Source organism: Typopeltis vanoorti, chromosome 13, assembly GCF_054136105.1.
Source record: "Typopeltis vanoorti isolate ZY-2024b chromosome 13, IOZ_Tvanoo_1.0, whole genome shotgun sequence".
Taxonomy (NCBI): domain Eukaryota; kingdom Metazoa; phylum Arthropoda; class Arachnida; order Uropygi; family Thelyphonidae; genus Typopeltis; species Typopeltis vanoorti.
Window position 1 is genome coordinate 70,126,705 of NC_143561.1, and position 26,841 is coordinate 70,153,545.

General features: G+C 36.4%; 1 protein-coding gene across 2 annotated transcripts in view; it reads left to right on the plus strand.

Moving 5' to 3' along the window:
• LOC150100272 (histone lysine acetyltransferase CREBBP-like) overlaps positions 1-26,841 on the plus strand; it is a 345,238-nt gene that overhangs the window by 205,350 nt on the left and 113,047 nt on the right. For both annotated transcript variants that reach the window (XM_090403052.1, XM_090403053.1), the window contains exon 12: positions 9,383-9,501. In XM_090403052.1, the coding sequence (XP_090259178.1) occupies positions 9,383-9,501 (119 nt within the window). The remainder of the gene's footprint in view (positions 1-9,382; positions 9,502-26,841) is intronic.

Genomic DNA, 26,841 nt, shown 5'->3' on the forward strand with positions numbered 1-26,841 from the left:
TATACTGTGTGATATTGCTTCATCCAGATCCTACCTTGATTATCCCCCATGCACTGTAAACATCCTTCCCTTGCAGATCTTCTTTTATGCCATGGTACTGATTCAGGCTGCCTTCTAAGTGTATCGTAATCACCTAACTTGTAGTTACATGTATACCCATTCTTAACTGGAATTTCCACATGTTTTGCTACCTCCCAAGTGAAAACCACAGGTCACTTTCCTCAATTGGAGGCAACATAGCCACCTTAGTTATGGATAAGTCTTCTGATCCTATAATAAGATTCAACACTCTTAACCTGAGTCCCTCTGTCACATTCTTCAAGTAATTCTCTCTCAGTAAGTGCATAAATTCTGTTTCCAGATCAAACTGAAAACACCAACTTTCATCACACACTTGATGAATTGCATGGATGAAATTTTGACAACATGCAACCTGGTGCTCTCTCTGTTCGTGTGTGCAATGTGTGCAGCACAAACCTCGAACAAGTCTTCCTCTTGTATGCATATCTTTCTAAAATTAATCTGGCCATTTCCTTACCGACACCAAGCTGTACAATGAGCCTAGTGGTTATTCTCTTGTCCTTGGGCAACAATTTCCCTAGCTTTTGCCACATTTTCATTTTATCATACAGAAACTGGCTGTCTACAGTGTGGTTCATCCTCCAGGGATTCCTTCCCCCTCTTTAAATATGGAAAACCAGCAGAACACCTGTGCAGACAGTCATTGCCGTAAACTTTTTTTTAGGTCTTTACAACTTCTGTAGCAGTTTTTCCTAATTTACAGTAAAATTTTATCACAGCTCTTCTCCATGATGCAACTTCTGACACACTCCGCTCACACACTCTTATTTCAACGATTGACACAAAAACTGCTGCATCACCTGACTCGAAAGTTGTGCCTATCATTACAGCATGCTCTAGCAGTCAAAACTATAAACACGTTTGCTACTTTTATTCAAAGCCTGTAAAAAAATCAATCTCATTACTTAACAGGCATTCTGTGTATACATCATCAAATTAACTATGCAGCGCCAATGCATTCTTTAGATTACAACAAGAAAAACACTTTAATGTGTGTGCAACTTTCTTTCAGTCACATAAATTGATAATTATTATCCTATATCGACAAAACTTCTAGAACCTTAGTCTCTTGCCTCCTAAAGAACTTGCATTCTTTCTTGAGTTCACACAGGAGAAAGACACACAAAACCATTCTATATATATATATATATATATATATATATATATATATATATATATATATATGACAGCAACATAAGTCAAATCATGGAACACTGAAGAAAACATATCTTGTCATCAACCAAAACATTTCAGTAACTTGGTTCACTTTCTATAAGAAAGTAATGGCAACCTCAACTGAATACATTACTAAAAACCTTATCAACAGTTTTATCACTTCAGGACAAATTTACTTTCTAGATGAAAGTATCAGCATATTTCCCTGAAGGAATATCTAAAATCATATCATCTATTGCAAATCCCTATCAGACTGAGAATCCTAAATAAATAAAATAAAACAAAAGAAAAAACTTACTGAGCCCATTTCTATATGAATTGGAGAACAATCAAGTTCCTTTCAGCTTTAACTGAATTAAATCGTATATTGATTAATTACTACTAAAAACTTCTCTCTCTTTTAAAGGATATCTTCTTTGCTTTCCATTTCTCACTCTTCAAACTTTGCAGTCTTCATATATCGAAGACATAGAAACAACTCTGCAGTTCTCCTACTTTCAAGCAGCTGAATGCTTCAGAATATTTGGGATAATTTTTTTCGGTTCTGCGCATGCTCAAAAATACAGTAGAGCAGCTTCCATTCCAGTCCACTATTGTGTATTGCCATTGCTACTTTCAGTACTGTGCTTGAAACAATGATAGAGTTCTTTTTGTAATGCAGGAAAGTTATTTAATTATAATTTCATAATGAAACAGCCAGAATTTATAACAGTTGCTTATTTCACAATCTTAAATGAACTGAGGTAAGTCAATTTATGGAAGTTTTTTTTTTTCACTTGGCTATGCTACCAATTTCATATTTCATTTAATCCTTGATCCAAGTGTAAGCAAACAAAGTTTGAACCTGAAGTATTTTCAGGACTGGAGCAACTTGTGGTTAAGGTGAAATAAGTTCTGATCACTTGCCTTAGTATCTCGCATAATGCAAAGCACATTTCCTTGCAGATATGTATAATGCTAAGCATCAAAGGAAGGGGCTGCCCAAACCGGTTTTGACCTTTATGAGGTCTCATCAGTGGGAGCCAGACCCAGAGGTGGTGATATTAAGGTGGAAGTTATGTAGAAGTCATATGACCATATACCAGTTGCCAAAAGGTGTCAACATCTTATTATTAAAATTCTCTGGATTAGAGATGGTTGATTGAAGTTTTTTAATTGGTTATGCTACCAGTTATATATTTGGTTTAATCCTTTATCCAAATGTAAGCAAACAAAGTTTGCACCTGAAGTATTTTCAGGACTGGGGCAACTCGTGGTAAAGGTGGAATAAGTTCTGATCACTTGCCTTAGTATCACCACCTTTGGGTCTGGCTCTCACTGATGAGGCCTCAATAAAGGTCGAAACCGGTCTGGATAGTGTCCCTTCCCTTAATGCTTAGCATTATACACGTCTGCAAGGATATATGCTTTGCATTATGGGAGATCTAAGGCAACTGATCAGAACTTATTCCACCTTTACCATGAGTTGCCCCAGTCCTGAAAATACTTCAGGTGCAAACTTTGTTTGCTTACACTTGGATAAAGGATTAAACCAAATATATAATTGGTAAGTCAATTTAATTATTCATGCAACATGAATTAGAGTGGTAACTTGGACTTGGTTAACTTGTCAGTGAAAATTTTAAAGTTTTTCCTGAATTTTGAACTGAACATTTCTTAAGATAATTTTTACTGTTCTCCCCAGAAATTTTTACCAGCTGGATGGAATGAAGCATTAGCCGGGCATACAAAAATTTTGAATGAGTTAAGAAAGAACCTTTTTCATAACAAATTGAAATAGTAATTTTATTAAAAATTACTCCAAACAAGGATAATATTACTATATATTTTATATAGTAATTATAACAAACAAGACTAGGATTTTTCTTATTTTCTCATTAAGTAATGAAAAACCTTGTAATGCTCACAGCTTAAAATTCTATACATTAATTCTTCTCTTCTTCTTAGAAGCCCAGTTGTCATCAGCTTTTTCATAATTAAAATCTTTTGGATCTGGTCACTCCAGTGAAATCAGCATTAGATTATTTAGAATGTTCTGACTGATGCAATTCCTCATACAGGTTTTTATCCTTTTTTAGAGCACAGATGAATGTGAAAGGGGATTCTCTGCATTCCCAGTCCAACAGCAGCTAGTTTTGCTAAATTTGGAAAAGACTCTTTGAGCTCAGATGATGATGTTGCTAATTTCAGCAGTATTTGTCTTGGATCTAGATTTTTGTATGACTGTCCATTAATCATTTTTGATGCAACTTCCCATTCTAGTTTAGTACTTTCATAGTTTAAAACTGCAGGACTTCCATTTCTAGAATAATAATCAAAAAGAATTGCAGAAGCCTCATATTGATCATGACTTTCTGCATTGAAAAGTCTTGAAAAGCAGGAAATGATTGGCATATCTGGAAATAACATTAGAATCTGAATAATCAATGTGAAGATCTGACCATTCGCCTGAAAGATGCTGATGAAGATTTTGAAAATGACTGCAGGAGTGTCTTTCAATTTCATGATGGATAGTTTTCTGGCTTCTAAGACTGGCTCTATTTCACTTAAGTCAACATCTTGCCTTTGCCATGATCTAGACAAGTTAGATAAATGCGGTAACACATCTGAAAGCATCATTAGTGAAGCTACGAAATTGTATGTTCTGATATATTTATTTAAACCTTCAGCTGTGATATCATTTTGTTCGGTGACCTCTCTTTCCAATGCAGCTATAACACTCGCCATGCATTCTCTTAAAAGACTGTATTGCAGAATCATGAGACAGCCATCTAGTGTCACTAGCCACTTTAAGTTTAATCTGAAAACTGTTCAGTATATTTTGGATTTGGGTTAAACCAGCCATCCTGACTGAGGAATTTTGGAAGAAGAAAAACAAGTGCCTTACATTAAATATGTTTGTCAACTTAGAAAATCGATATCATTAAACATGACTAAATAAGGCACTAGCAAGAGCCAGTCGGTGGTTTACACAATGACAGTTGATCATGAGTCCATTTGTTTTACCTTTGAGCAGTTTTGTTTTTGCTTTCCAATCATGACAGCTGCTCCATCAGATCCTAGGCCCACCTTTTTAGACTGTCAAGGGTTTCAATTACTTTGTTAGTTATAGTCTCAGCTTTGCCATCAGTGATATTGCAAGTTGATACAATACTAACCTTGATCTCTTTTCTAAGTTGACAAAACATTTAATTGTACACAATCAGCTGTTTTAAAACTGAGATGTCTGTAGTTGCATCACATGAAACACTGAAATAATCTGCAGAATGTATATTTTTCAGTATTTCAGATCTAATTTCAGATGCTAAAATATCACTCAACTCTTGCATTATTCTTTATAATGTGCTTTATAAAGATATAATGTGCGATTTTACCAATGTTAAGATGTTCTAAGTAGGAACAGCCCATAGCCTTACAATGCTCAAGCAATGTAGTATGTGGTAACTCATTTTTTGCTAACCAATGCATAGATCTTAAAGCTTCCAGAAAAGCATCTCTCTGCAAGTTATTCAAATTGAAATTGATTTTTCAATTTGCCATATTCCAGTTTCTTCTAGTATACATTTTTCAATTATATCTGAACAAGAATCAGGGTGCAACTTGCTTTGTTCATGGTCAACCAAGCTTTCTTTTCGAAGTCTTGTGCATGGCATAGTTACCCAAGTCACTTCCTTGTTTGTGGATCGTCTCTTTCCATATTTCATACACATGGAATCCATTATCTTTCACCACTAACCAATGGTTTTAAACCAGTCACTGTTAATACCCGATAAGCGGTGTTTAGACGCACATTTTACATTTGAAAGAGACTCTGCAGAAATCGACGATTCTGTTTTTGGTTCGGTGTCTTCACTACTATGCTTATTGGTTTCATCTTTCTTAAAATAACTTAAGAGTGTGTTTTTCTGACTTGACTTTTTACTCATTATGGGGTAATTTAATAAATACAAAATATGATTGTTATTAAATTAATCAGAACAAATCACTGAATTGTGCACTGACAGTAATACCCGAGACATATAATGCACGTTATGTTGCAATTTTACTATTTATAAGTATTAATTACTAGGAATGAGAATTGGTATCATACCTCAAGGGCTCACTTTAGTGAGTACGGGCATGGCAAACCCGATGTACCAAATGCTGGACCATGCCTTTCTTCATATAATATACATCTGTTATATTATTCTGTAGACTGGTCCCTCCTCTTCTTTCTCCTCTCCTTGCTCCTTCCCCCTGATGCTATTAGAGTATTCGAGGGCTAGGGGGTGAGTCTTTCCTATCTTGCATAAGTCATTTCGTCTTATGCAGCCACTGAAGGAGGCAAGCTAGCCTCAATAGGTGCCGGTCCCAAGCCTGGATAAATGGCGAGGGTTGATGTCAGGAAGGGCATCCGGTCATAAAACTTCAATGCCAGCTCAAACTATGATATTGAGTCAAGGAGTAAATGATATAAGGGCTAGGGCGTTCCCCTTAAGCGACGCATAGCTACATCGCCTTACAGCTGCGAGAAGTGGATGAGGGCTACTGCATCAAGGGCAGGTGTGGTTAAAGAAGCGAGCCCGGCAGGTGGTGAGGATGTTGCGAGTGGAGGAGGTAGGAAGACTGAATGCTGGAAGCATGACTGGAAGGGGAAGAGAGGTGGTAGACATGATGAGGAAGAGGAAGTTGGACATTTTATGTGTGCGGGAGACAAGGTGGAAGGGGGGAAAGGCAAAGGAACTGGGAGATGAATATAAATTGTTCTACTCTGGAGCGAATAATAAGGGAAGAAATGGTGTAGGAATTGTGGTGTGTGTGTGTGTGTGTGTGTGTGTGTGTGTGGCTGAATGAAAGGCGAAGTACTGGAAGTGGGTAGAAGGAACAACAGGATCATGCGAATGAAATTGGGTCTTGGAGAAGAGTGGGTGGTCGTATTATGTGTATATGCCCCGCAAGTTGGTTGTACAGCAGAGGAGAAAGATGAGTTCTGGAACGTGTTAGATGAAGAACTAAGGGAACTGGAAGAAAATGAGATGGTGATTGTCGGAGGAGACTTGAATGGAAACATAGGGAGACAGAATAGAGACTGTGAAAGGGTGCATGGTGGCCACGGAGTGGGAATGATGAACCAGGAAGGAGAGAGGGTTGTGGACTTTGCAGTAGCGTTTGATCTGGCACTTATGAACTCGTTTTTCTACAAGAGGGAAGAACATTTGATAACATTTAGGAGTGGTAACAACAGTTCACAAATTGACTACCTTTTGACTAGAAGAAAACATCTTAAGGTTGTGACAACTTGTAAAGTAATTCCAACAGATCAAGTAGCACAGCAGCACAGACTGCTGTGCACAGACTTTAAAATAAGATCAAAGATAAAATCCTCTAGATGCCATGGGATGAAGACAATTAAGTGGTTTTGCTTAAAAGAGGAGAGTGTGAGGCATCGTTTTAGGGAGAGGGGCGTTAGAGAGGATTCCGGATGGACTGAAAAGTGTACAAGATTGGTGGAAACATAATTCAAAAGTAATCCTGAGCTGTGCAATCGAGGTGCTTGGTAAGACATCCGGAAAGATTAGAGAGCAGAAGGAGGGTTGGTAGTGGAATAATAATGTACAAGTGGCAGTGACAGCTAAGAGGAAGGCAAAGCAGAAGTGTAATGAGTCAAGAGTAGAAGAGGACAGAGAGGTTACAGAGAGAGAAAGCAAGAAGCCAAGAGAGTTGTGACACAGGCTAAGGCCATGGCATATCAAGATCTGTATGATCAATTAGAAACAAAGGAAGGACAGAGAAAAATTTACCAACTAGCGAAATGTAGAAATAAAGCAGCAAAGGACATCTTACATGTGAGGCAGATTAAAGACGCTGAAGGAAGAGTATTATGGAGGGATGTGGAAATAAGAAACAGATGGAAAATATACTTTGAGGGACTTTTGAATGAAGAAAATGCAAGGACTCAGAGATGGGCAGCCTTTTGAGGGGATGGTGCAGAACATCAGTAGAGTGGAAGTGACAGAGGCCATGAAGAGGATGAGGAATGGAAAATCGGTGGGCCCAACACAATTCCAGTGGAGGCATGGAAGGCACTGGGGGAAGAGGGAATTGACCTGCTGTGGGACCTGTTCATGAAAGTTTGCCAACAATAAAATATACCTGAGGAATGGAGGGAGAGTATTCGTGTCCCCATCTACAAGGATAAAGGGGATGCACAAGACTGTAAAAATTACAGAGGAATAAAGTTGATGTCCCACACAATGAAAATCCTAGAAAGGGTTCTTGATGGTAGATTGAGGAAGGAGGTGGAGATTGCAAAGGAACAATTTGGCTTCATGCGTGGTAGATTAACAACAGATGCTATCTTTGGGTTACAGCAGATGATGGAAAAGTATCGAGAGAAACAAAGGGAGCTACATTTGGCATTTATTGATCTGGAGAAAGCATATGATAGAGTGCCAAGGCAAGAAGTCTGGAGGTGTCTGAGGGAGAAGAAGGGTCTGTAGAAATATGTCAGGTTGGTGCGGGAAATGTACAGAAATGTGAAGACAAGTGTTCGGACCTGTCTGGGACACAGAAAGTTTTCAAGTAACAGTTGGCTTGCATCAAGGGTCAGCAGCATTAAGTCTGTTTCTGTTTAATATTGTGATGGAGGTGGTAACAGAGGAGGTAAGAGAAGATGCTCCTTGGACAATGTTGTATGCAGATGACATCTTGCTGTGTGCAAATTCAAGAGAAGAAGCGGGAACTAAACTGGAAAGATGGAAAAAAGTACTGGAAGAGAGAGGTATGAAACTGAGCAGAAGTAAGATAGAGTATATGTGTGGCACAGTGGGCGGCTGACAGGAGACAGATCTGGAGCTGGAAGGAAATGTCATCAAGAAGGTGAGAGACTTTAGATACATAGGTTCAACAGTGGAAGAAGATGGAGGAGCTGAGAAGGAAGTGGGTTGGAGGAACTGGAGGGAGATGGCTGGAGTGCTATATGATAAGAGGGTGCCGATCAATCTGAAAGGCAAAATTTATAGGACAGTAGTGAGGCCAGCTATGACATATGCTATAGAAACTGTGGCCCTGAGGAAAAATAACATAAGCAGGATGGAAGTAGCAGAGATGAGAATGCTTAGGTGGATGTGCGGTGTGACCAGAAAGGATCGTCTGAGAAATGACTGTCAGGGGAACAGTTTAAATTACGAACTTAGGAGCGAAAATACAGGAGGCAAAGTTGAGATCGTTTGGTCATGTGATGAGGAGGGAGGACGAATGTGTGGGAAGAAGAATCATGCAGATGGATGTGCAAGGAAGGCAGAAGCGTGGGCGGCCAAAGAAGAGTTGTAGAAGAGGACTTGAGGATGAAGAACTTGGATGTGGTGACAGCCCAAGACAGGAAGGTGTGGAGGAGACTCATTATCAACAGTGACCCCACTTAAGTGGGAGAAGCTGCAGAAGAAGAATGAAAATTGGTATCACTCAAGACTGATGTCATAGTCCTTGAGAGTTTCGAGAATTCCCTGCGATCACAACTATGTTTGATGTGCAGGCCTATTTTCTTTTACAAAATAAATTATTAAATACTTGACTCACGATCTTTGGACGAAAACCATTATTAAGAAAAATAAATGTAGATTTTTAACATCGATTTTGCCTTTGATTCGAATTCACTCAATTTTCACAATTTATTTATTTCAAGCATTAAAATTACGTCTCTTTCTTAAAAGATCTTCTTTGCAACCGATGCTGCTGTTGTATTCGAGATCCCGATTTTCGTATGGATTGGTGTGCATCAAGGTGAATATCCAAAGCTCTCGAGATTGGCTTGCAATGCAAGAAATTGAGCTGGTCTCACGAGTATCGAGACTCCAGTTCGATTTCTCATCACTATTAATTAAAAAATTTCTTAAATTATTTTTCCATTTAGTCATGTCAATTCACAACATTAATTAGCTGGGTGTTCAGTAAAATCAGCCCGGCGGTTTGCCCATTCAAAAGGTCCTGTGGAGAACATAGATTTTTTAATTATCATTTTAATTATGTCCTCCTAGAGAATGAAAGATAACTAAAATGTTAGCTATGTTAGGGGAAAATTATGTTAGTACGTATTTAAGACATTTTATTACAACTATTTTATGTTTGTTTGTTTATTCATTTGTAGTGTTCAAACCAGATGAACTTCGCCAGGCTCTTATGCCCACATTAGAGAAATTGTACAGACAAGATCCTGAATCGCTTCCTTTTCGTCAGCCAGTTGATCCACAGTTGTTACAAATACCTGTATGTTTCTTTGTTTTTGTTTGTAGATTAAAATTCATTATTCCCTTTAATACATTATCTTATGAAAATTAAATGCATAGTTATGTTGTTCAGTATTTTTTACATAAACACTTTATAATGGATTCTTAGTATAACAAGTTACCCACTATAACAAACCTTGTGGTCCCTACAAGTTTGTTGTAGTAAGAATCAACTGTATTTAATGTTTCATGTACTCATGTATAAACACATTATTTATTATCATTTGAAACTTGTTGGGCATTGATATGAAATGTTCATTCAATGTTATTGCATTAATTCACAGCTGCTAACACTATACAAAGCTCATGGAATATTGCTCCCATATTTGGGGTGGTGCACCAAAATCCTCTCTAAGATTGCTCGATTCTGTCCAGAAGAGGACAGTCCAGCCTAATTAATGATCCCTCTCTCATAAACATTTAGTTTCTGCCTTGTGCCTCTTCTTGAGATACTCTCATGGACACTGCACCGTTGATTGGTCACTATTATTCCTCCACTCTCCTCCAAAAATATTAAAACAAGAGCCACTGCTAGCCAACACTCTTTTACAGTCTATCCTAAAACTCACTTCACTGCCTTCTCTTTTATTCCATCTACATCTTTTGGAATAGTCTCCCTCACTCTACTTCCCCAAAGATTACAACCCTCAGCTGTTCAAGCAGAATGTGAACAGACTACTCCTTTCTTCTATTTCTCTTGCCCACACACAGCACTGTAGGTCTTGTGACCTTTTGTGTGTGGGCCAGATATATATATATATATATGTTAAAAAATAAACAAATTAATTAATTGTTTGGTAGGAACTAAGAAATAAGCGAGTCTAAAATATATATTGATAAGTACGGGGTGTCCCAAAATTCACGCAAGAAGTAATTTTGATAGAAAACACAGGTTTTTAATTAAAAATTGTAATTATTGATTCATAAAGTATACAGTATAGGGTTTTGCATGGAATAGCATCTCGGGTAAATGGCCTCCACAACTTTGCTGGCACATACGCACTCTTTTGTCGAAATTTTCCATGACCGTTTTGGATAAATGTTGCTGAATTTCGTTGATACAGCACTCAATTTCCTCCTTCAAGGTGTGGGTGGTTGTGGGCTTGTTGGCATAAACCTTAGACTTCAAAAAACCCCAAAGAAAAAAGTCCAACGGCGTTAAGTCACATGATCTGGGCGGTCAATTCTGATCACCAAAACGGAAAATCACACGACCAGGAAATGACTCGTGCAGTAATTGAATTGTTTCTCGGGCTGTATGGCATGTGGCACCCGTCTTGTTGAAACCACATGTCATCCACATCCATATCTTGCAATTTAGGCACAAAAAATTGGATTATCATGTCGCGATTAACTGTTATTGCCTTACCAGCTGCATTTTCAAAGAAGAAGAATGGACCGATGATGCCTCCAGCCCAAAATCCACACCAAACAGTGATACGTTGTGGATGCATTTGTTTCTCAACAATCACTCGTGGATTTTTCTGAACCCCAAATGCAACAATTTTGTCGATTAACGAAGCCATCAAGATGAAAATGAGCCTCATCGCTGAAGATGATTTTGTTCGAAAAATAAGCATCCACTTGTTGTTGTTCCATAATCCATTCAACGAACTCTCTTTGCTGTATGTGGTCATTTTTAATAACTCTGAACTGTCAGCTGTCTTTTTTTCTCGTTGGCAACACTTTACCGCACAAATGGCGCTAAATTTAAATCTTGCGTGAATTTTGGGACACCCTGTATATCTGTTCTCTTTAGAGCAAAATATTATTATTATTTTTGTAACCTCCATGTAGTCAACAGGCTCATCATGGGAAGCCAACTTAACCAGCAACGTATCTATCATAATGAGCTTTGAAGTTATTTACACTAGCTGCATTCACAACGCATTCTACTCACTACTGCTCTCCATGTAAAAATCTGCTCCTCACACCCTTCTTCACCATGTCTTTATACAACTTCCAGGGATGGCCTCTCATTCTTCCTAATTTAATGTCCACTCTTTTTATTTTATAATTCCTTCTCTAACTTGAAGGTCTAATATCTCTTCTTTTCCTCCTATCCACCAACCTCTGTAATCCACATTACTTCAAATGCTCTTCCTAACCAATATTCCAGAGTTCGGATATCACTTTAGTCATTTATCTCTCTTGCTTTTTCTCTCTCTAGTATTTCTGCATCACAATGAAAACTAGGTGACCAAATCTGAGTACAGTAGTCTATATGTGGTGTGACCAATGCCTTATATAGAGGCATCACCACCAGCACCACCTCCTCATCCCTACATATCAATGTACTTTTTATCATAGCAGTAATATGATGTGCAGTCTTTGCAATACTTGTGACACTTAGCAACATACGCAGTGCATTGTGATATTTGAAAATTTTGACAGCTTGTTTCTCAAGATACTATCATCTATCTGTCCCTTATATTGATTACTAGTAGATTATAAGACAAGAACTTTTATTTTAATGGCAAGTATTATGGAATGGAATGATTAAGAACTCTAGCAGATCAAACTGAAATCAAATTGTGACATTCTAGTCCAGTGCTTCCCAAACTGTGAGCCACGGCCTCCTTGGGAGCCGTATGGGGGCCGTGAAATAATGAAAACAAATTTAAAATCTTTTAAGACTAAGTAGATTTTTTTTATCCTAAAAGAAACGTATTTAATTTTTATTATTTATTATTATTATTATTATTTTTTTATATTTTAATTGAAAAAAATTGCATATTGGTGAGGGTTCACAAATTTTGCTTCCTGCTTATTTCGGCACTTAATGAATATTAGTAAACATGTGCTTATTAATATAAGCTTCATTTCAAAGCAGAATTCTAAGAATTGCGGTTTCAAATATTTCATGTAATATGAAATATTTGAAATTTTGGTGTAGCAGTATTGAAACACATCCATCACATTAAATTGTTATTAAACTTCTTTTATATTTTTAATTCTTTCTTTATTACTAATCGTTTTATGTTTCATGTGCTTGTGTTGCAAATGTACGATAACAATATATCTATCTATATAAATATATGAGATAATGTGCCATGTCAAATGTGTATGTAAAATGCTAAAAATGTAACATTTGCATTTAATTTTTTGTATTGAATATAAATACAATAAATATTATAATAATATATGTCTATATTACAATTTTTTTTCAAGGGGGGGCATGAAATATTTTAATTTTTCCAAAGGGGGGGGCCCTGACATCCAGAAGTTTGGGAAGCACTGATCTAGTCTATGCAGAGACTACGAAGAGGAAATTGCACTGCCTAGGTCATTGTCATCTTGCACACTTTCCTATAGAGATGTGATGACATGCCTGTGTGTGAGTTCTGCAATTCAGCTTTATCCATAAGACATATCCTAATCAATTGTCCTCATTACATCAATGAGTACAGTCACTATTTTAGTCATTTTAATAATCTGTTCGAGCCCTATACACTTGTATGATTTTATTATGTTCACCAAGTATTTTGTGTTTAATTCTACTGAGCATTGATGCTTTATTGTGTGTGTGTGGGGGGGGGGGGGGGCATTAGTTGTACTCGGCTTACAGTAGATTATGTGGTTACAGGGATAGAATATGAAGGGTTTAGTATTTTCAGGTAAGATAGGGAGGGTGGAGGGTGGGTACTGCAGATGAATTGCAGCCAAAAAGAATAGGAGATAGGTGGGAGGGTGGTGTGAAGCAGACTGGTGTGAGATCAAGGCCAGGGAGTTCCACAGATGATCTGAAAGACATGCATTAGCAAATTAGTACAATGAGAGGTACTGGTTGGGTAATTATTATGGGGAACTATGGAGATATAGACTGGAAGGAAGAAAGATCACATGGCAGGAAGGAAATGGAATTTATATACCTATTGAGAGAGATAATTACTTGAGGAAACATGGGATGGAGTGGAGGGACTAGGGGAGCGAGAGTATTGGACCTGGTCATAGGATCAGAAGAGCTACCATAACCAAGGTAGCTTTGGTTATGGTAGCTCATTACCTCACTGGCAGAAGTTCCCATGTAGTCTTGACTTGGGAGATTGTAAAATATGATGAATATTTTGTCAAGAACATATATATATATGTTCATTTTTAATATAAACTGACTATAAACCCGAGAATTATAACAAATTGAGATTTATTTGAAAATGCAACGTGTTTCATCGAGATTGACTTCATCAGGCATTGAGAACATAGAAAGATATTAAAAGACACTGAAATAAACATTGAGACACTCTAAAGCTATACAATTATAAAGTTATGATATTCGACTGTAAATTACAGTTATTATGAACTTGAGCTATAACTGTAATTTACAGTCGAATATCATAACTTTATAATTGTATAGCTTTAGAGTGTCTCAATGTTTATTTCAGTGTCTTTTAATATCTTTCTATGTTCATAATGCCTGATGAAATCAATCTCGACAAAGCATGTTGCATTTTCAAATAAATCTCAATTTGTTATAATTCTCGGGTTTATAGTCAGTTTATATTAAAAATGAACATATCCCAACCCCAAGTTACTAGTAGTAGTCAGTCATATATATATATATATATATATATATATATATACAGGGTGTTCGGGATAAATTTGACAGTTTCGTAAGGAAAAAGAAAATCTTCTTTGTATCTATTAAATTTAATGAATTGACAAAAAAACATTACAGGCAGAGTTAATTACAATACTATCAACAAGATTTACTCAAAATAACCACCATTAGCATCGATCACAGCTTCAATTCTGCTTCGGAACCTCGAACAAGCTGATGCTACAGTCTCCCTGGGAAGGGCCGCAAAAACTGTTTTAATTTTATCCATTAACTGGGCTTTTGTATTACTGGAAGTGCGATTGGTGTCTTTTTCAACTGCGCCCCATACAAAATAATCCATGGGGTTAAGGTCTGGGGAGTTTGGAGGCCAAACATTTGGACTGGTGAAGTCGTAGAAATTTTCAGACAACCATTTTTGACTTTTCCCAGAGGTGTGGCAAGAGGCCGAATCCTGCTGCCATACATACGGCCTACCATTGGCTACCCTTGTTATCCAGGGCTTGACTACGGTTAGCAACTCCACGAACAAAGCCCGAATTCCAATGCCAGGGTTCTTCAACACCTGTTCCTGCAGATTTGCGAGGAATTCTGCTGTACGAACGCAATCAGATCGTCTGCTAGGGATCTTTCTTCTTGCTACATCCTCGTAGTCACCATTGCAAGTCTCTAGTTCATGCCTGATTGTTTTTACTGTATTCAGGGAGCATTGGGCAGCAGTCGTAATATCCTTATTTTGATGGCGGGCACGAATCATCATGATACAAGTTATTCTCTTCCATGATTCAGGTGGGTTCCAGCTATCCATCCTTTCTGACATCTTGTATATGAATGAAGAAGGATCCAAACTTTTAAATGAAGAGAAGTGTGTGTTCATACATGTAACTTACGGAAAAATATAATTAATTATAAATATGTCAAATTTATCCCGAACACCCTGTATATATATATATATATATGACAGAATGATCATTGACTCGGTTAACATACATAGTTTTATGAAAAATTAGCAAAAGTTCTAAAAAATTACAATATCAGAACCTTGTTCACGCCACTTCCAAAGATCCGTTCCTTAATTAGCCACCCAAAACCTTGTCATCATCAACTCAAATACCCTGGCGTATATAAAATATTATGTGACTGCGATATTCTTTATTTCGGGCAGACAGACAAATCTGTCGAAATGCGTATGGAAGAACACATGAGAGACATTACTTACAAGAGACAGCGAGCAAGTGCATTATCAAGTCATATCCTTTTCTCGGCTAATCCTAATGATGATAACCAAAGTCACAAAGTCTGCTGGGAAAAATCTACAAACATCTTCCGTTGCAGTGACGAAATAGAGAGAAAAATTGTGGAATCGAGAGAAATCATTTTCAGTCCTCTTCATCTAAATAACAACTTAAGCTACAACCTCCCAGATAGTCATTCAGCTGTAATCATGTACTGGCGTTCACGTGATGCAGCAAGCACGCACTCTCCCAACAATGCAACAAATGAAAGAACAGCTTCAAATACAACTACAACGTTTTCATGCTAATAATGTATAAAGACTGTCTATGTTGTTCATAGTCTTTTAACCCTCAATGTTTAGTGTTTTTTCTTTTATAATGTCACCTGAAGAAGGCTGTTACAGGCCGAAACTAATAGTGTGTTTATATTAAAACCTTTTTAATTAAATCTCGGTTCTAGTCATTCAATTTTTTCATAAATATATATATATATATATATATGACAGAATGATCATTGACTCGGTTAACATACATAGTTTTATGAAAAAAAATTGAATGACTAGAACCGAGATTTAAATCTCGGTTCTAGTCATTCAATTTTTTTCATAAAACTATATATATATATATATATATATATATATATATATATATATATATATAAGACTACAAGGCAGGTAATTATGGCAAACTTAAATCTGTGCCATGGCATAAACTCTACAGGGTAAGGATGTTAGTAGTGCATGAGATATAGTTAAGGGTCATCTAAGTGCTTCCTAAACTAATGGATGTAAAGGCCCCTTTGTAAAAATTAAAATATTTTACGGCCCCCATCGGGAAAAAAAAATGAATATGATCTGTGCTATCAGCGCAGTCGCCCTGCACCCCAAGCATATTTCTTTCCCGTGATCACTTGCACCTGTGTACACTAGTAATGAAACATCAATTTAAAGTGTAAAAAACTTGGCTGTTTTAAATGAGTGCAAGATTTTGCGTTTGTAAGTTTTTTGTGCTTCTTATCAATACCTTTGAAATGAAACTTATATGAATATGCATATATTTACTAATATTCATTAAGCACCGAAATATGCAGGAAGCAAAATTTGTGAACCAACATCAATGTGCGATTTTTTCCATTAAAATATAAAAAATAATAATAAATAATAAAAATTAAATACATTTCTTTTAAGATAAAGAAGATATCTCCTTAGTCTTAAACATTTTAAATTTGTTTTCATTATTTCATGGGTCCCCCCCCCCCCCCCTCAACAAAAACTAACGGAAGAACGGCCCCCAAGGGGACTGCAGCCCACAGTTTGGGAAATGCTGATCTAGAGAAAGCAGTATTACATTGTATAGCTAGGGTAAGGAGGGTTAATTAGGTAGGAGTTAGATGGAGGGGTAATATCATTAAGCACGAGCTGCAGAAGAAAAATGCTGTGGAGGGTATATAAAGAGAAAGGTGACCAGCATGGCAAGGAAGGAAAAATCAGATTACAAGAAGAATCTAGCCAAAAAGGCTAAAGGATATCCCAAAGAGTTCTTTCATTACTTGGCAAGTAAGAGGAAGAATGACTGTAGAAGATTAACCTTAATGAGTGATAATGGTCATGAGGCGACAAGCAGATAAAATAGTTGAGTTACTACTTTGCTATAGGGTATATCATACAAATGAGGTTAATGCTGTGACATATGTGATCGACTTATATGAGAAACAGAGGTAGATGAATTGGAGTGGGATATTGCAGTATCTCAATGTAAATACAGCTGTTGGATTAGATGGGATATCAGTTTGGGTTTTGTGGGAATGTGTAAGAGAACTGGCAATGCCTCTCACCAGACTCTTAAGTCTCAGCTCTAGTAGAGTTCTAATGAAGTGGAATGAAGGCAAAATAATTATTTTGCATAAGAGAGGTTCTAAGACTGCTGTAGCAAATTATAGACCAATCAGTATCTCAGATATGGTGTTAAAGGTACTGGAAGAATCCAGTCAGAAAGAGAATTCCAGAATGGAATGTTTGTTCATAAATGATATAAGAATTAATCTGAAAGGAAATACAGTAAAACCCCGTTTTTACGTTCCTGCCATTTATGTCATTTTCCTTTGGTCCCGTCTTAAGGCCTATTCATATGATATATTGTTTTCCCGCCATTAACAACTCAATGTGGATGTTATTTCCCGAGATTCCCGTTTTTTTCGGGTGACAATACTGATTTTTGAATCGATTTCTGCTAAAATCTGCGCATTTCTGTTTCCAGATGGCGCTGCTTTCGGCTGTAGTTTCGTTTACGCTACTATGGTGACTTGCACGCTTGCAGCAGTAATGTAGTGATGAGCGATACCATGATTTTTCAATCACAGTATGAATTGATATTGCAGAATTTCTGCTACATAATTTAGCATGTGGAAGTTGCTTTCAAGTTGAAGTGGCGGATTATCCATGTTAGTAACATGGAGGAAAAAAAAGACAGAAAATGTATTTCAGTAGAAGAAAAGATGGCAATTCTGCGACGTATAGATTGGCATGCCAGAACACTTGTGCATTTAGCAAAAGATCTTGGACTCTCCCTGTTCACTTTGAACACGATAGTAAAAAACCAGTCAAGCATTGAACTCAATGCAAAGCAATCTGGCGCTATGTCAAAAAAAAAAAAAAAAAAAAGAAAAGAAAAGCAAAAACAATCAACAATTAAAGATTTTTTAAATAGATAAATGCATGTAATTGTAAATTCATTTATTTTCAGTTATTAAATTTTGTGATCTAGTATGTAGACTCACATACTAGCAGTAAGTCATCTTTTAGCCTTTTTTTTAATGTTCTTTTACATTTCCTGCTATTTACACTTTTTTCCATCAGTCCCCTAAAAAAGAGGTTTTACTGTATCGAGTTGTGTGCTGAATAATTAATCCAGGTGATGTGGAGAAATTGCAGGATGATTTAAATAGACTATCAGAAAAAGATAATGGGTGTCAGTTTAATGTGAAGAAATGTAAAGTTAGGCAATATGGGATAAATAGATTACAGGATGTGTACTATCAGAAATAGATGAAGTTACAAATTTAGGGATGGTGGTAGACAGAGTTAAAGTTTAGAAGACATATTGCTAAGGTAGCTTATAAGATTACTTGACTATTGAAGAACACAGTAACAAGTAGAGATAAGGAATAATCAATTTAGTTTAATCCTTTATCCAAGTGTGAGCAAACAAAGTTTGCGCCTGAAAGTATCTTCAGGACTGGAGTAAGGTGGTACAACACCAGGGCACTCCTTGCAAAGGTGGAGCAAGATACCAACACTCCTATCTCAGTATTTCCCATAATGCAAAATGCATCTCCTTGCGGATATGTCTAATGTTATTGCAAGGAGTGCCCTGGTGTTGTACCACCTTACCCCAGTCCTGAAGATACTTTCAGGCACAAACTTTGTTTGCTCACACTTGGCTAAAGGATTAAACTAAATTTATTATACTCTAACGAAGTGAAAAATAAACTTTCAACAGCTTTCTCTAAATCCAGAGTAATTTATTAAAAAAGGGTGGCACACCATTTGGCAACTCCTATAGGTAGAGATGACCTGCTAATGCTTCTGCCTGGTATCTCCACTTGGGCCTGGCTTCCACTGAAGAGACCTCAATAAAGGTCAAAACTAGTCTGGGCCCTTCCCTTAATGCATAACATTAGACATATCCACAAGGAGATGTGTTTTACATTATGGGAGATACTGAGATAGGAGTGTTGGTAGCTTGCTCTACCTTTGCAAGGAGTGCCCTGGTGTTGTACCACCTTACCCCAGTCCTGAAGATACTTTCAGGTGCAAACTTTGTTTGCTCACACTTGGATAAAGGATTAAACTAAATTTATTATACTCTAACGAAGTGAAAAATAAACTTTCAACAGCTTTCTCTAAATCCAGAGTAATTTATTAAAAAAGGGTGGCACACCATTTGGCAACTCCTATAGGTAGAGATGACCTGCTAATGCTTCTGCCTGGTATCTCCACTTGGGCCTGGCTTCCACTGAAGAGACCTCAATAAAGGTCAAAACTAGTCTGGGCCCTTCCCTTAATGCATAACATTAGACATATCCACAAGGAGATGTGTTTTACATTATGGGAGATACTGAGATAGGAGTGTTGGTAGCTTGCTCTACCTTTGCAAGGAGTGCCCTGGTGTTGTACCACCTTACCCCAGTCCTGAAGATACTTTCAGGTGCAAACTTTGTTTGCTCACACTTGGATAAAGGATTAAACTAAATTTATTATACTCTAACCAAGTGAAAAATAAACTTTCAATAGAGATAAGGAAGTTGCTGTTCCTCTTTATAAAGCCTTGATACGTTCACATCTGGATTACTGTGTTTAGGTCTGGTCTCCATGGAGGTCATATTATTATATGACACCTCCAAAAACTTATTGCAGGAGGGTGCTCTACTCTGTAGACATCTCCCCTACGTCTTAATTCTCCAACAATATACAACATCATCTACCACCCATCACCATCAAGAAGAATATTTTTTGTCTGTAAACTGTATCGTGGTTCCACCGATAGTGTTCACATGACTGATTTGTCTATTCCTGAATGCTAACAATATTCAAGTTTCAATGATAATAAGCCAAAAGGCTATTTTACCGGCAAATTTGTTAATTGAAAGGGAGATGGTAAATCCTGTTTTATTTTATAGCCGGGTACGAAACTCGGGTCGAAATCCATGGACATCCATAGAGTTTCATTGCTGAAAAAAACTATCGGCAGAACCAAGTGTAAATGATCACTTGGATAGTACAACACCAGGGCAACTCCATGCAAAGGTGGAGCAAGATCAGTCCCTAACTTTAATATTCTCTCATAATGTAAAACCCAGCTCCTAAGAGATGTATATACTGTTTTACTTTATGAGAAGAGGTCACTACCCAGACCGGTTTCAACCTTTTTTGAGGTCTCATCAGTGAGTAGGTAGACCTGGAATATCAAGGTTATAAGTGAACCGAAACTTACATACCTCTACTATCGAATTGAACGAAGTGTGCTCCACCTTTGCATGGAGTTGGTTGCCCTGGTGTTGTACTACCCAAGTGATCATTTGCACTTGGTTCCACCGATGGTTTTTTTGGCATTGAAACTCTATGGATTTCGACCCGAGTTTCGTACCCAGCTATAAAATAAAACTGGATTTACCATCTCCCTTTCAATTAACAAATTCGCTGGTAAAATAGCCTTTCAGTTGTTATCTTTGTAATTAACAATATTTAACAATATATAGTGCACCACTTTGGCAAATTGATAGTAGAGGTATGTAAGTTTCGGTTCACTTAAAACCTTGTTATTCCAGGTCTACCTACTCACTGATGAGACCTCAAAAAAAAAAAGGTTGAAACCGGTCTGGGTAGTGACCAACCTCTTCTCATAATGTAAAACAGTATATACATCTCTTAGGAGCTGGGTTTACATTATGAGAGAATATTAAAGTTAGTGACTGAGCTTGCTCCGCCTTTGCATGGAGTTGCCCTGGTGTTGTACTACCCAAGTGATCATTTACACTTGGTTTTGCCGATAGTTTTTTTCGGTATCGAAACTCTATGGATGTCAATGGATTTCGACCCGAGTTTCGTACCCGGCTATAAAATAAAGTGGTATTTACCATCTCCCTTTCGATTAATATTCAAGTTCGTTTCTTAATATCTCCATTTTTAATATAATTTTTCCTCGCACATTTTGTATCTGTGGTCTCTATTCTTTGATTGGTTTGAATACTGTCTTGTATACAGCTAGTTTAATGTTTTGACTAATTCCTCTCTTATTCCATATAAATTTTCTCAGTTAACTCCTTATGATATCACCTTTGCTTATTCCCTTATCTATTTCCATGTTTACTATGTTGCCATATTAACTAAAAACTGTTCCTAAATAGTCAAAATATTTTACTTGTTCTATATGTTTCCTATAGAACATAAGGATATTGACAAAAGAAAGTTGAAATACTTCGGACACATTGAAAAGATGGAAGGACTCCTCAAAACAGTAATGGAAGGTCAAGTTCCTGGAAAAAGAGGAATGTGTAGACTATGAATGTGTAGGAATGTGAAGATCACTCCAGACACTATCCATCCATTGAAATGGATGGATAGTGTGTCTGGAGTGATCTTCAGATAGTTGAAACCTCCAGAAAAACATACAACAATATAATGGCACGAGGATTAGTGTAGCACATCACCGAGCATTTGAATGACCATCTGATGATGTCCGATGAATGGATGTTTTCAGTATTTCCACCATTTTCATAATTTTTGTCTTTTTAGTGCTGATTTTCATGCCATATTTCTTATAGCAGTTGTTAAATTTGTAAGTTGGAGAACTAGTTGCATAAAGAGCTGAGAGTAACATCCCCATTTTTTTTTTTTTTTTTAATGTCTGGTTTAATGCCATTTTCCTTCATAATGGGATCTGTATAGATGATGAATAACAGTGGTGATAATGCATACTTTAGTCTTACACCTTATTTAACATCCAACCATCTTTCTATACCTCCTTCAATTCTAACTGCTGACTTTAACTCAAATATAGGTGATGTATTAATTTCTGTAATGTCCAATTCACACCATATAATTGTAGTTTGAACAGCTATTTCTCTTGGTACCTTTTCATGTGCCTTTTCCAGATTTACAATACCCAAATACAGATCCTTGTTATATTCCCAAGATTTCTCGCCTATTTCTCGTAAAGTGAAAATCTGAGCCTGACAAACTCTGTTTAGTCTAAGCCCATCTTAATCTTCTCCAAATTTCCCTTCTACAGTTTTCCCCTTCTCAAGTATACTTTACATAAATCTTACCTAGAGAACTAAGTTGGAAAATTCCCCTGTATTTCTCACATTTAGTTTTATTTCCCTTTTTTATAAATAGGTACTATAAGCTCTACTCCAATTATTTGGAATTCAGTCCTCTGACCAGACTTTCTGATTTATGCAGTGTAGTCACTATAAAACTTTTATACCTCCATATATAAGTATTTCTGGTTGAATACTACCCTGACTGCTTTTTCACATTTTGAGTTTTTGATGCCTTTTTCTACCTCAAGTAATTTTATTTATTCTTGATTGCATTCCGCTTGAATATTTTCTGTGACTGTTCTGTCACTTATTGTTTCATTTAATGGTTTTTCAGTAATTATCCAAACAAGAAGTTTTGTAGCTCATTCAGTTTCTGTGATGCCATTTGGTTGGAAAGACATGGGTTCAAATTCCATTTAGGATGTGAAAAATCTTCATCAGTGGTTTTCGATTGAAGGTGAGTTGGCAGTTTCTTACAGAGGTGGTAGGGTTTTTCCCATCTCAGATGGATTTTTCATGCATAATAGTCATTTAATATATAAAGATCCATAAAGACCCATTTAATTGACTGTAATAATACACTATGCAGATAGCATTAATTAAATTTCAAACTAATCGTTTCCACAGGCCATTGAGTTTATCACTCAAGTGGGAAAATGGGTAATTATTCCAGACATCTTTATCTTCAGTTTTCATTTCATCTTTATCGTGTCTGATTCATTTTATACTACTCTTTGTTCTATTTCAAAGCTTTTTTCAACAGTCTCCAAAACAATTTTCCACTGTCCTTATATTTATCCTCTATATTCTTATCAAAATCTTTCTAGGACGTTTTGTTTAACTACTTTTATACACTACTTTGCTGTATTTTGTATTCTCTCAGAACAAAGACTTCTTGCTAAAAATTTTTGATATGCTTTATTTGGCTCTTTAATGTCTTGAGTCTAACTTGAAGTTCTATTTTTTTTTTTTTTTAATCTAACAACCGTGTGTCTGTGGTTGAATCAGTCAATTCTCACCCCCCCCCCCCCAACTGTTTTTTTTTAAAGCTCTTACATATTTTTTTTTTTTCAATATGAAATTTGTTTTTGTCTGCTCAAAACTAAATTATGATCAAATCCTATACTCTTGCATTTGGAACCAACATGAAGAAATTTCTTGATGTTGGATGTAAATCCAGTAGTGATCCATAAGTTTTTTTCAATTAACACTTCACAGAATTACATTTGAGGAATGTCATATTCTGTGGCTTTTCTCATCAAGCAGTCTGATTTTTGATAATAGCCTGTAATGACAATAAACAGATCAAAAATAAATATTTTTATTTCTGATTGAAAGAAAGAAAAAAAAGATTATATTGAAGGATATACAAATACAGTTAAGTTTCACTATAGCTGACTCGCTCTCTATTACAAACTCTATAAAAAGTTCTGGATACAGTCTCCTGTCATTATAACAAATTGTTTGATTAGTCCCTTGTGAGTATTATGTAGTGATAGTGGACTGTAGCAACGCAAGCACAGTAATATATTTAAGTAAAAATTGCGGGACCAGTCAGCCTACTAATTATTAAAATCTTCAGTTTTAGTTCATATCAAATTTATAGCAAAGTGGCCCAAACTCACCCACTTTAAATTAATCTAAATGCACCTACCTCATTTTGAAATGCTGCCAATAACTTGTCTTCCTGCAAAAAAAAAGAGTTATTGGCAGCATTTGAAAATGAGGTAGGTCAACTGAAGTTATCAACTGCACACTCTGAGACAACAATGAACTGCAAAAGTTATTTAACCACTGCAGTATTGTAACTCAGTATAACTCATTACGGGGGTCAGTGTTGTTTGAAGCTATATAGGGAAAAGTCCACATTTTTAACACTCCTGTGAGATTAGGGATTTTTATGTTTTATTGTGTTATTTTCTTAGAGTAATTAGTTTTTGAATGATTTAGAATGGTGAGAAACTGGCTATAAAGAACACACACACAGTTTACAGATGTAATACACTGGTCTTATAACATAGCCTTAGTTGCTTTGGCCATAATTCAAAACGATAATGATGGCTGATATTGTAATGGGAATAGTGTTGCCAAATACCACTAACACTTTTCAGATAGAAGAATTCTGAGTTGGTGTATTTTGCAGAGTTTTACAGATATTGCAATAATGTGGAGTGTTTTTTGACATTTATATTTCATTTGACTGAGCATTTGAAGAAGTTGGATGAGAAAATATTATTGCAGCAGTATAGCTGAGCCCTTGTATGTGAAAGAATTTTATTTGATCTATCTCAGTGCTCCAGAAACAAGATTATCTAGAAAGTTATACATGCTGGTATATTCAACACCTCAGACTTGGGGATCAAGGCTTGGAATTTTATAATTGGCTCAATGCTAATTGCTAGTTGCATTGATATGTCTTGTTCTGTGATGAAATTCATTTCACCTGAAAACATGGTAAATAATTTGATTCTGCTTTCATGAAGATTGTTTTATTTTACACTTGAAGAAAAAAAGTATAAATAAATGTTGAGGAAATAAAAAGGAATTTAATTTTATTTCACTTTAGAACATAGTATTGGTAATGACTCTTCTGCTTCCTGAACAGAAATCCAGCAGGTACATTTCAATCATTATTAGTTTTTTTTTTTTTTCCTCCAGATATTTTCAGAACATTTCTGTCTTTTATTTATTTCATACTACTCTGTTGATTATATCTCTAACAAGAATCAGTTTTTCCTTTTTATGTTAACTGTTGTACAGGACATTTTCACATTATAAGAGACATGTAGAACCTTCTGTGAAATCATAAGCACAAATCCAATTTCCCTACATCACTACTTTAAATTTGCTACCATTCAGAAGTTGTTTAGTATTGATTCTGGTTCCCAAGTGTATGCTTCTGCCAGAGAGAGAGAGAGAGAGTACCCTGTGATAGTTGTGCTCTATCCACCACCAAGCCATAAACATTTGGAACTTTGGTTCTGAATGTTTTTTGTGCAGATTTGTGTTCCAGTCAATGCCTGGAACTCCACATTCAACGCTTCAGCTGATGAGTGGCTGTTTTGATATATTATCCTTCTTAGCACCCTGCGGCCATGTTCAGTTGTCGACTGCAGGCAGCACTTTCAATTGTTGACAAATTGAGATGGCCTAATTTGTCAACAATTTGATGAACAGATAGGCCTGCAGCATGCCATCCTTTCACAACACCTCTTTCAAACTTCAGCAGTTCCCTTCTCACAGCCATTTCTCCCAGACACATTTGCACTGACTTGGGATCATCATATTCCTACAATTTATACCAGCTACAAATACGTGACTCATTACATGGCATGATGCATCTTGCCCATGGGGGGGGGGGGGGTTGTCCAAGCAGTGTAAGTGTACAACCATTTATATGTGGGAGAGGAATTAATTTACCCTATATGTATTTTACTCCTTCCAATCTGTGTTCTTGTCACAATCCTCATAACATTTACTTATCCTATTCTGATGGTGCTAATATGCTAGCTGTGCACTAACTGAATATATGTTTTGCTCTGTTGGCCTCTATTTGGCATTAGAAGTTTGCCTTCTGTTTTCTTCAGCCCAAGAAACAGAAGTGCACCTTCTGTTACTTGGGGGTTGAAGCAGCAGTTCCCCTCCCTCCCATGTCCTGTTCTGTCTATCCTGCCTAAAAATACAACACTTCTTATATTCTCTTCTCTATAATTATCTCCTCCTCTGTCATTTAATCTTGATAATTTCAATAATCTTTAGCCAAGTTAGAGCTAACTAATGCTAACACTAATCACCCTTACTCTTGATGCAGAAACATCAGGAATAAAGTTGAGCAGTAAGTTTATAGTTAACTGAATTAGGAATAAAATGTATAGCACACTCACCAGGACCACAGATAGTTTGTTATTATGCATGGTTTCCTATAATGAATTTTCTTTAGTTTGATTTATCAAAATTCTTCTAATCTCTTTATTCCTGGAAAATGAAATGCTGTATTTGTGTGCAAACTTAATATGTTGATTGCTCATATTATTGTTTTTAGAAAGGAAATGAAAATGTATATGATGTAATGACTAAAATAATTTAATTTTAATTATTACTTTCTGTATCTTACTCAAATTAAATTGGGATCATCAGGAAACAATAACAAAGATAGAAACAGTTGACTCTCACTACAGCAGCCACTATTATAACAAACTTACTATAATAAATTCCCAAAAGTCCAGACTAAATTTCATATGCACAATGCTATTCTATGGAAAATTCTCTGTAGCCACCTTTCCATTATAACAAACTTCCTATGTGGTCCCTATGAAATTGCTGTAGCGTGAGTGGACTGTGCCTGCCATGCAAGTACTGCATGAGTAAAGGGAAAGCTTATGGTCCTAAAAGCAGTTACTAAGTATAGTCAGTTACTCTTAGTCACTATGCTGAAGATATAAGGATAGGTGTTTTTTAGATAAGGAACGGTTTTATGCATCCACATTTATTAAGCATGAAATAGTTCCCTTAAAGCAATGACAGATTCATGAAGCAGGCTTTGATGTTTATATTTTACTTCCAAGAAATATAGTGGCTTTTTTCTCCCCCCAGGATTCTGTGATGGGTAGCCATAGCATAGTGCAATTCATGAGTAGTTGTAGTGATGTAGTCTTTATGTTCTGATCTACAGAATTAGTTTGTTATAGTGGATAGTTTGTTATAGTC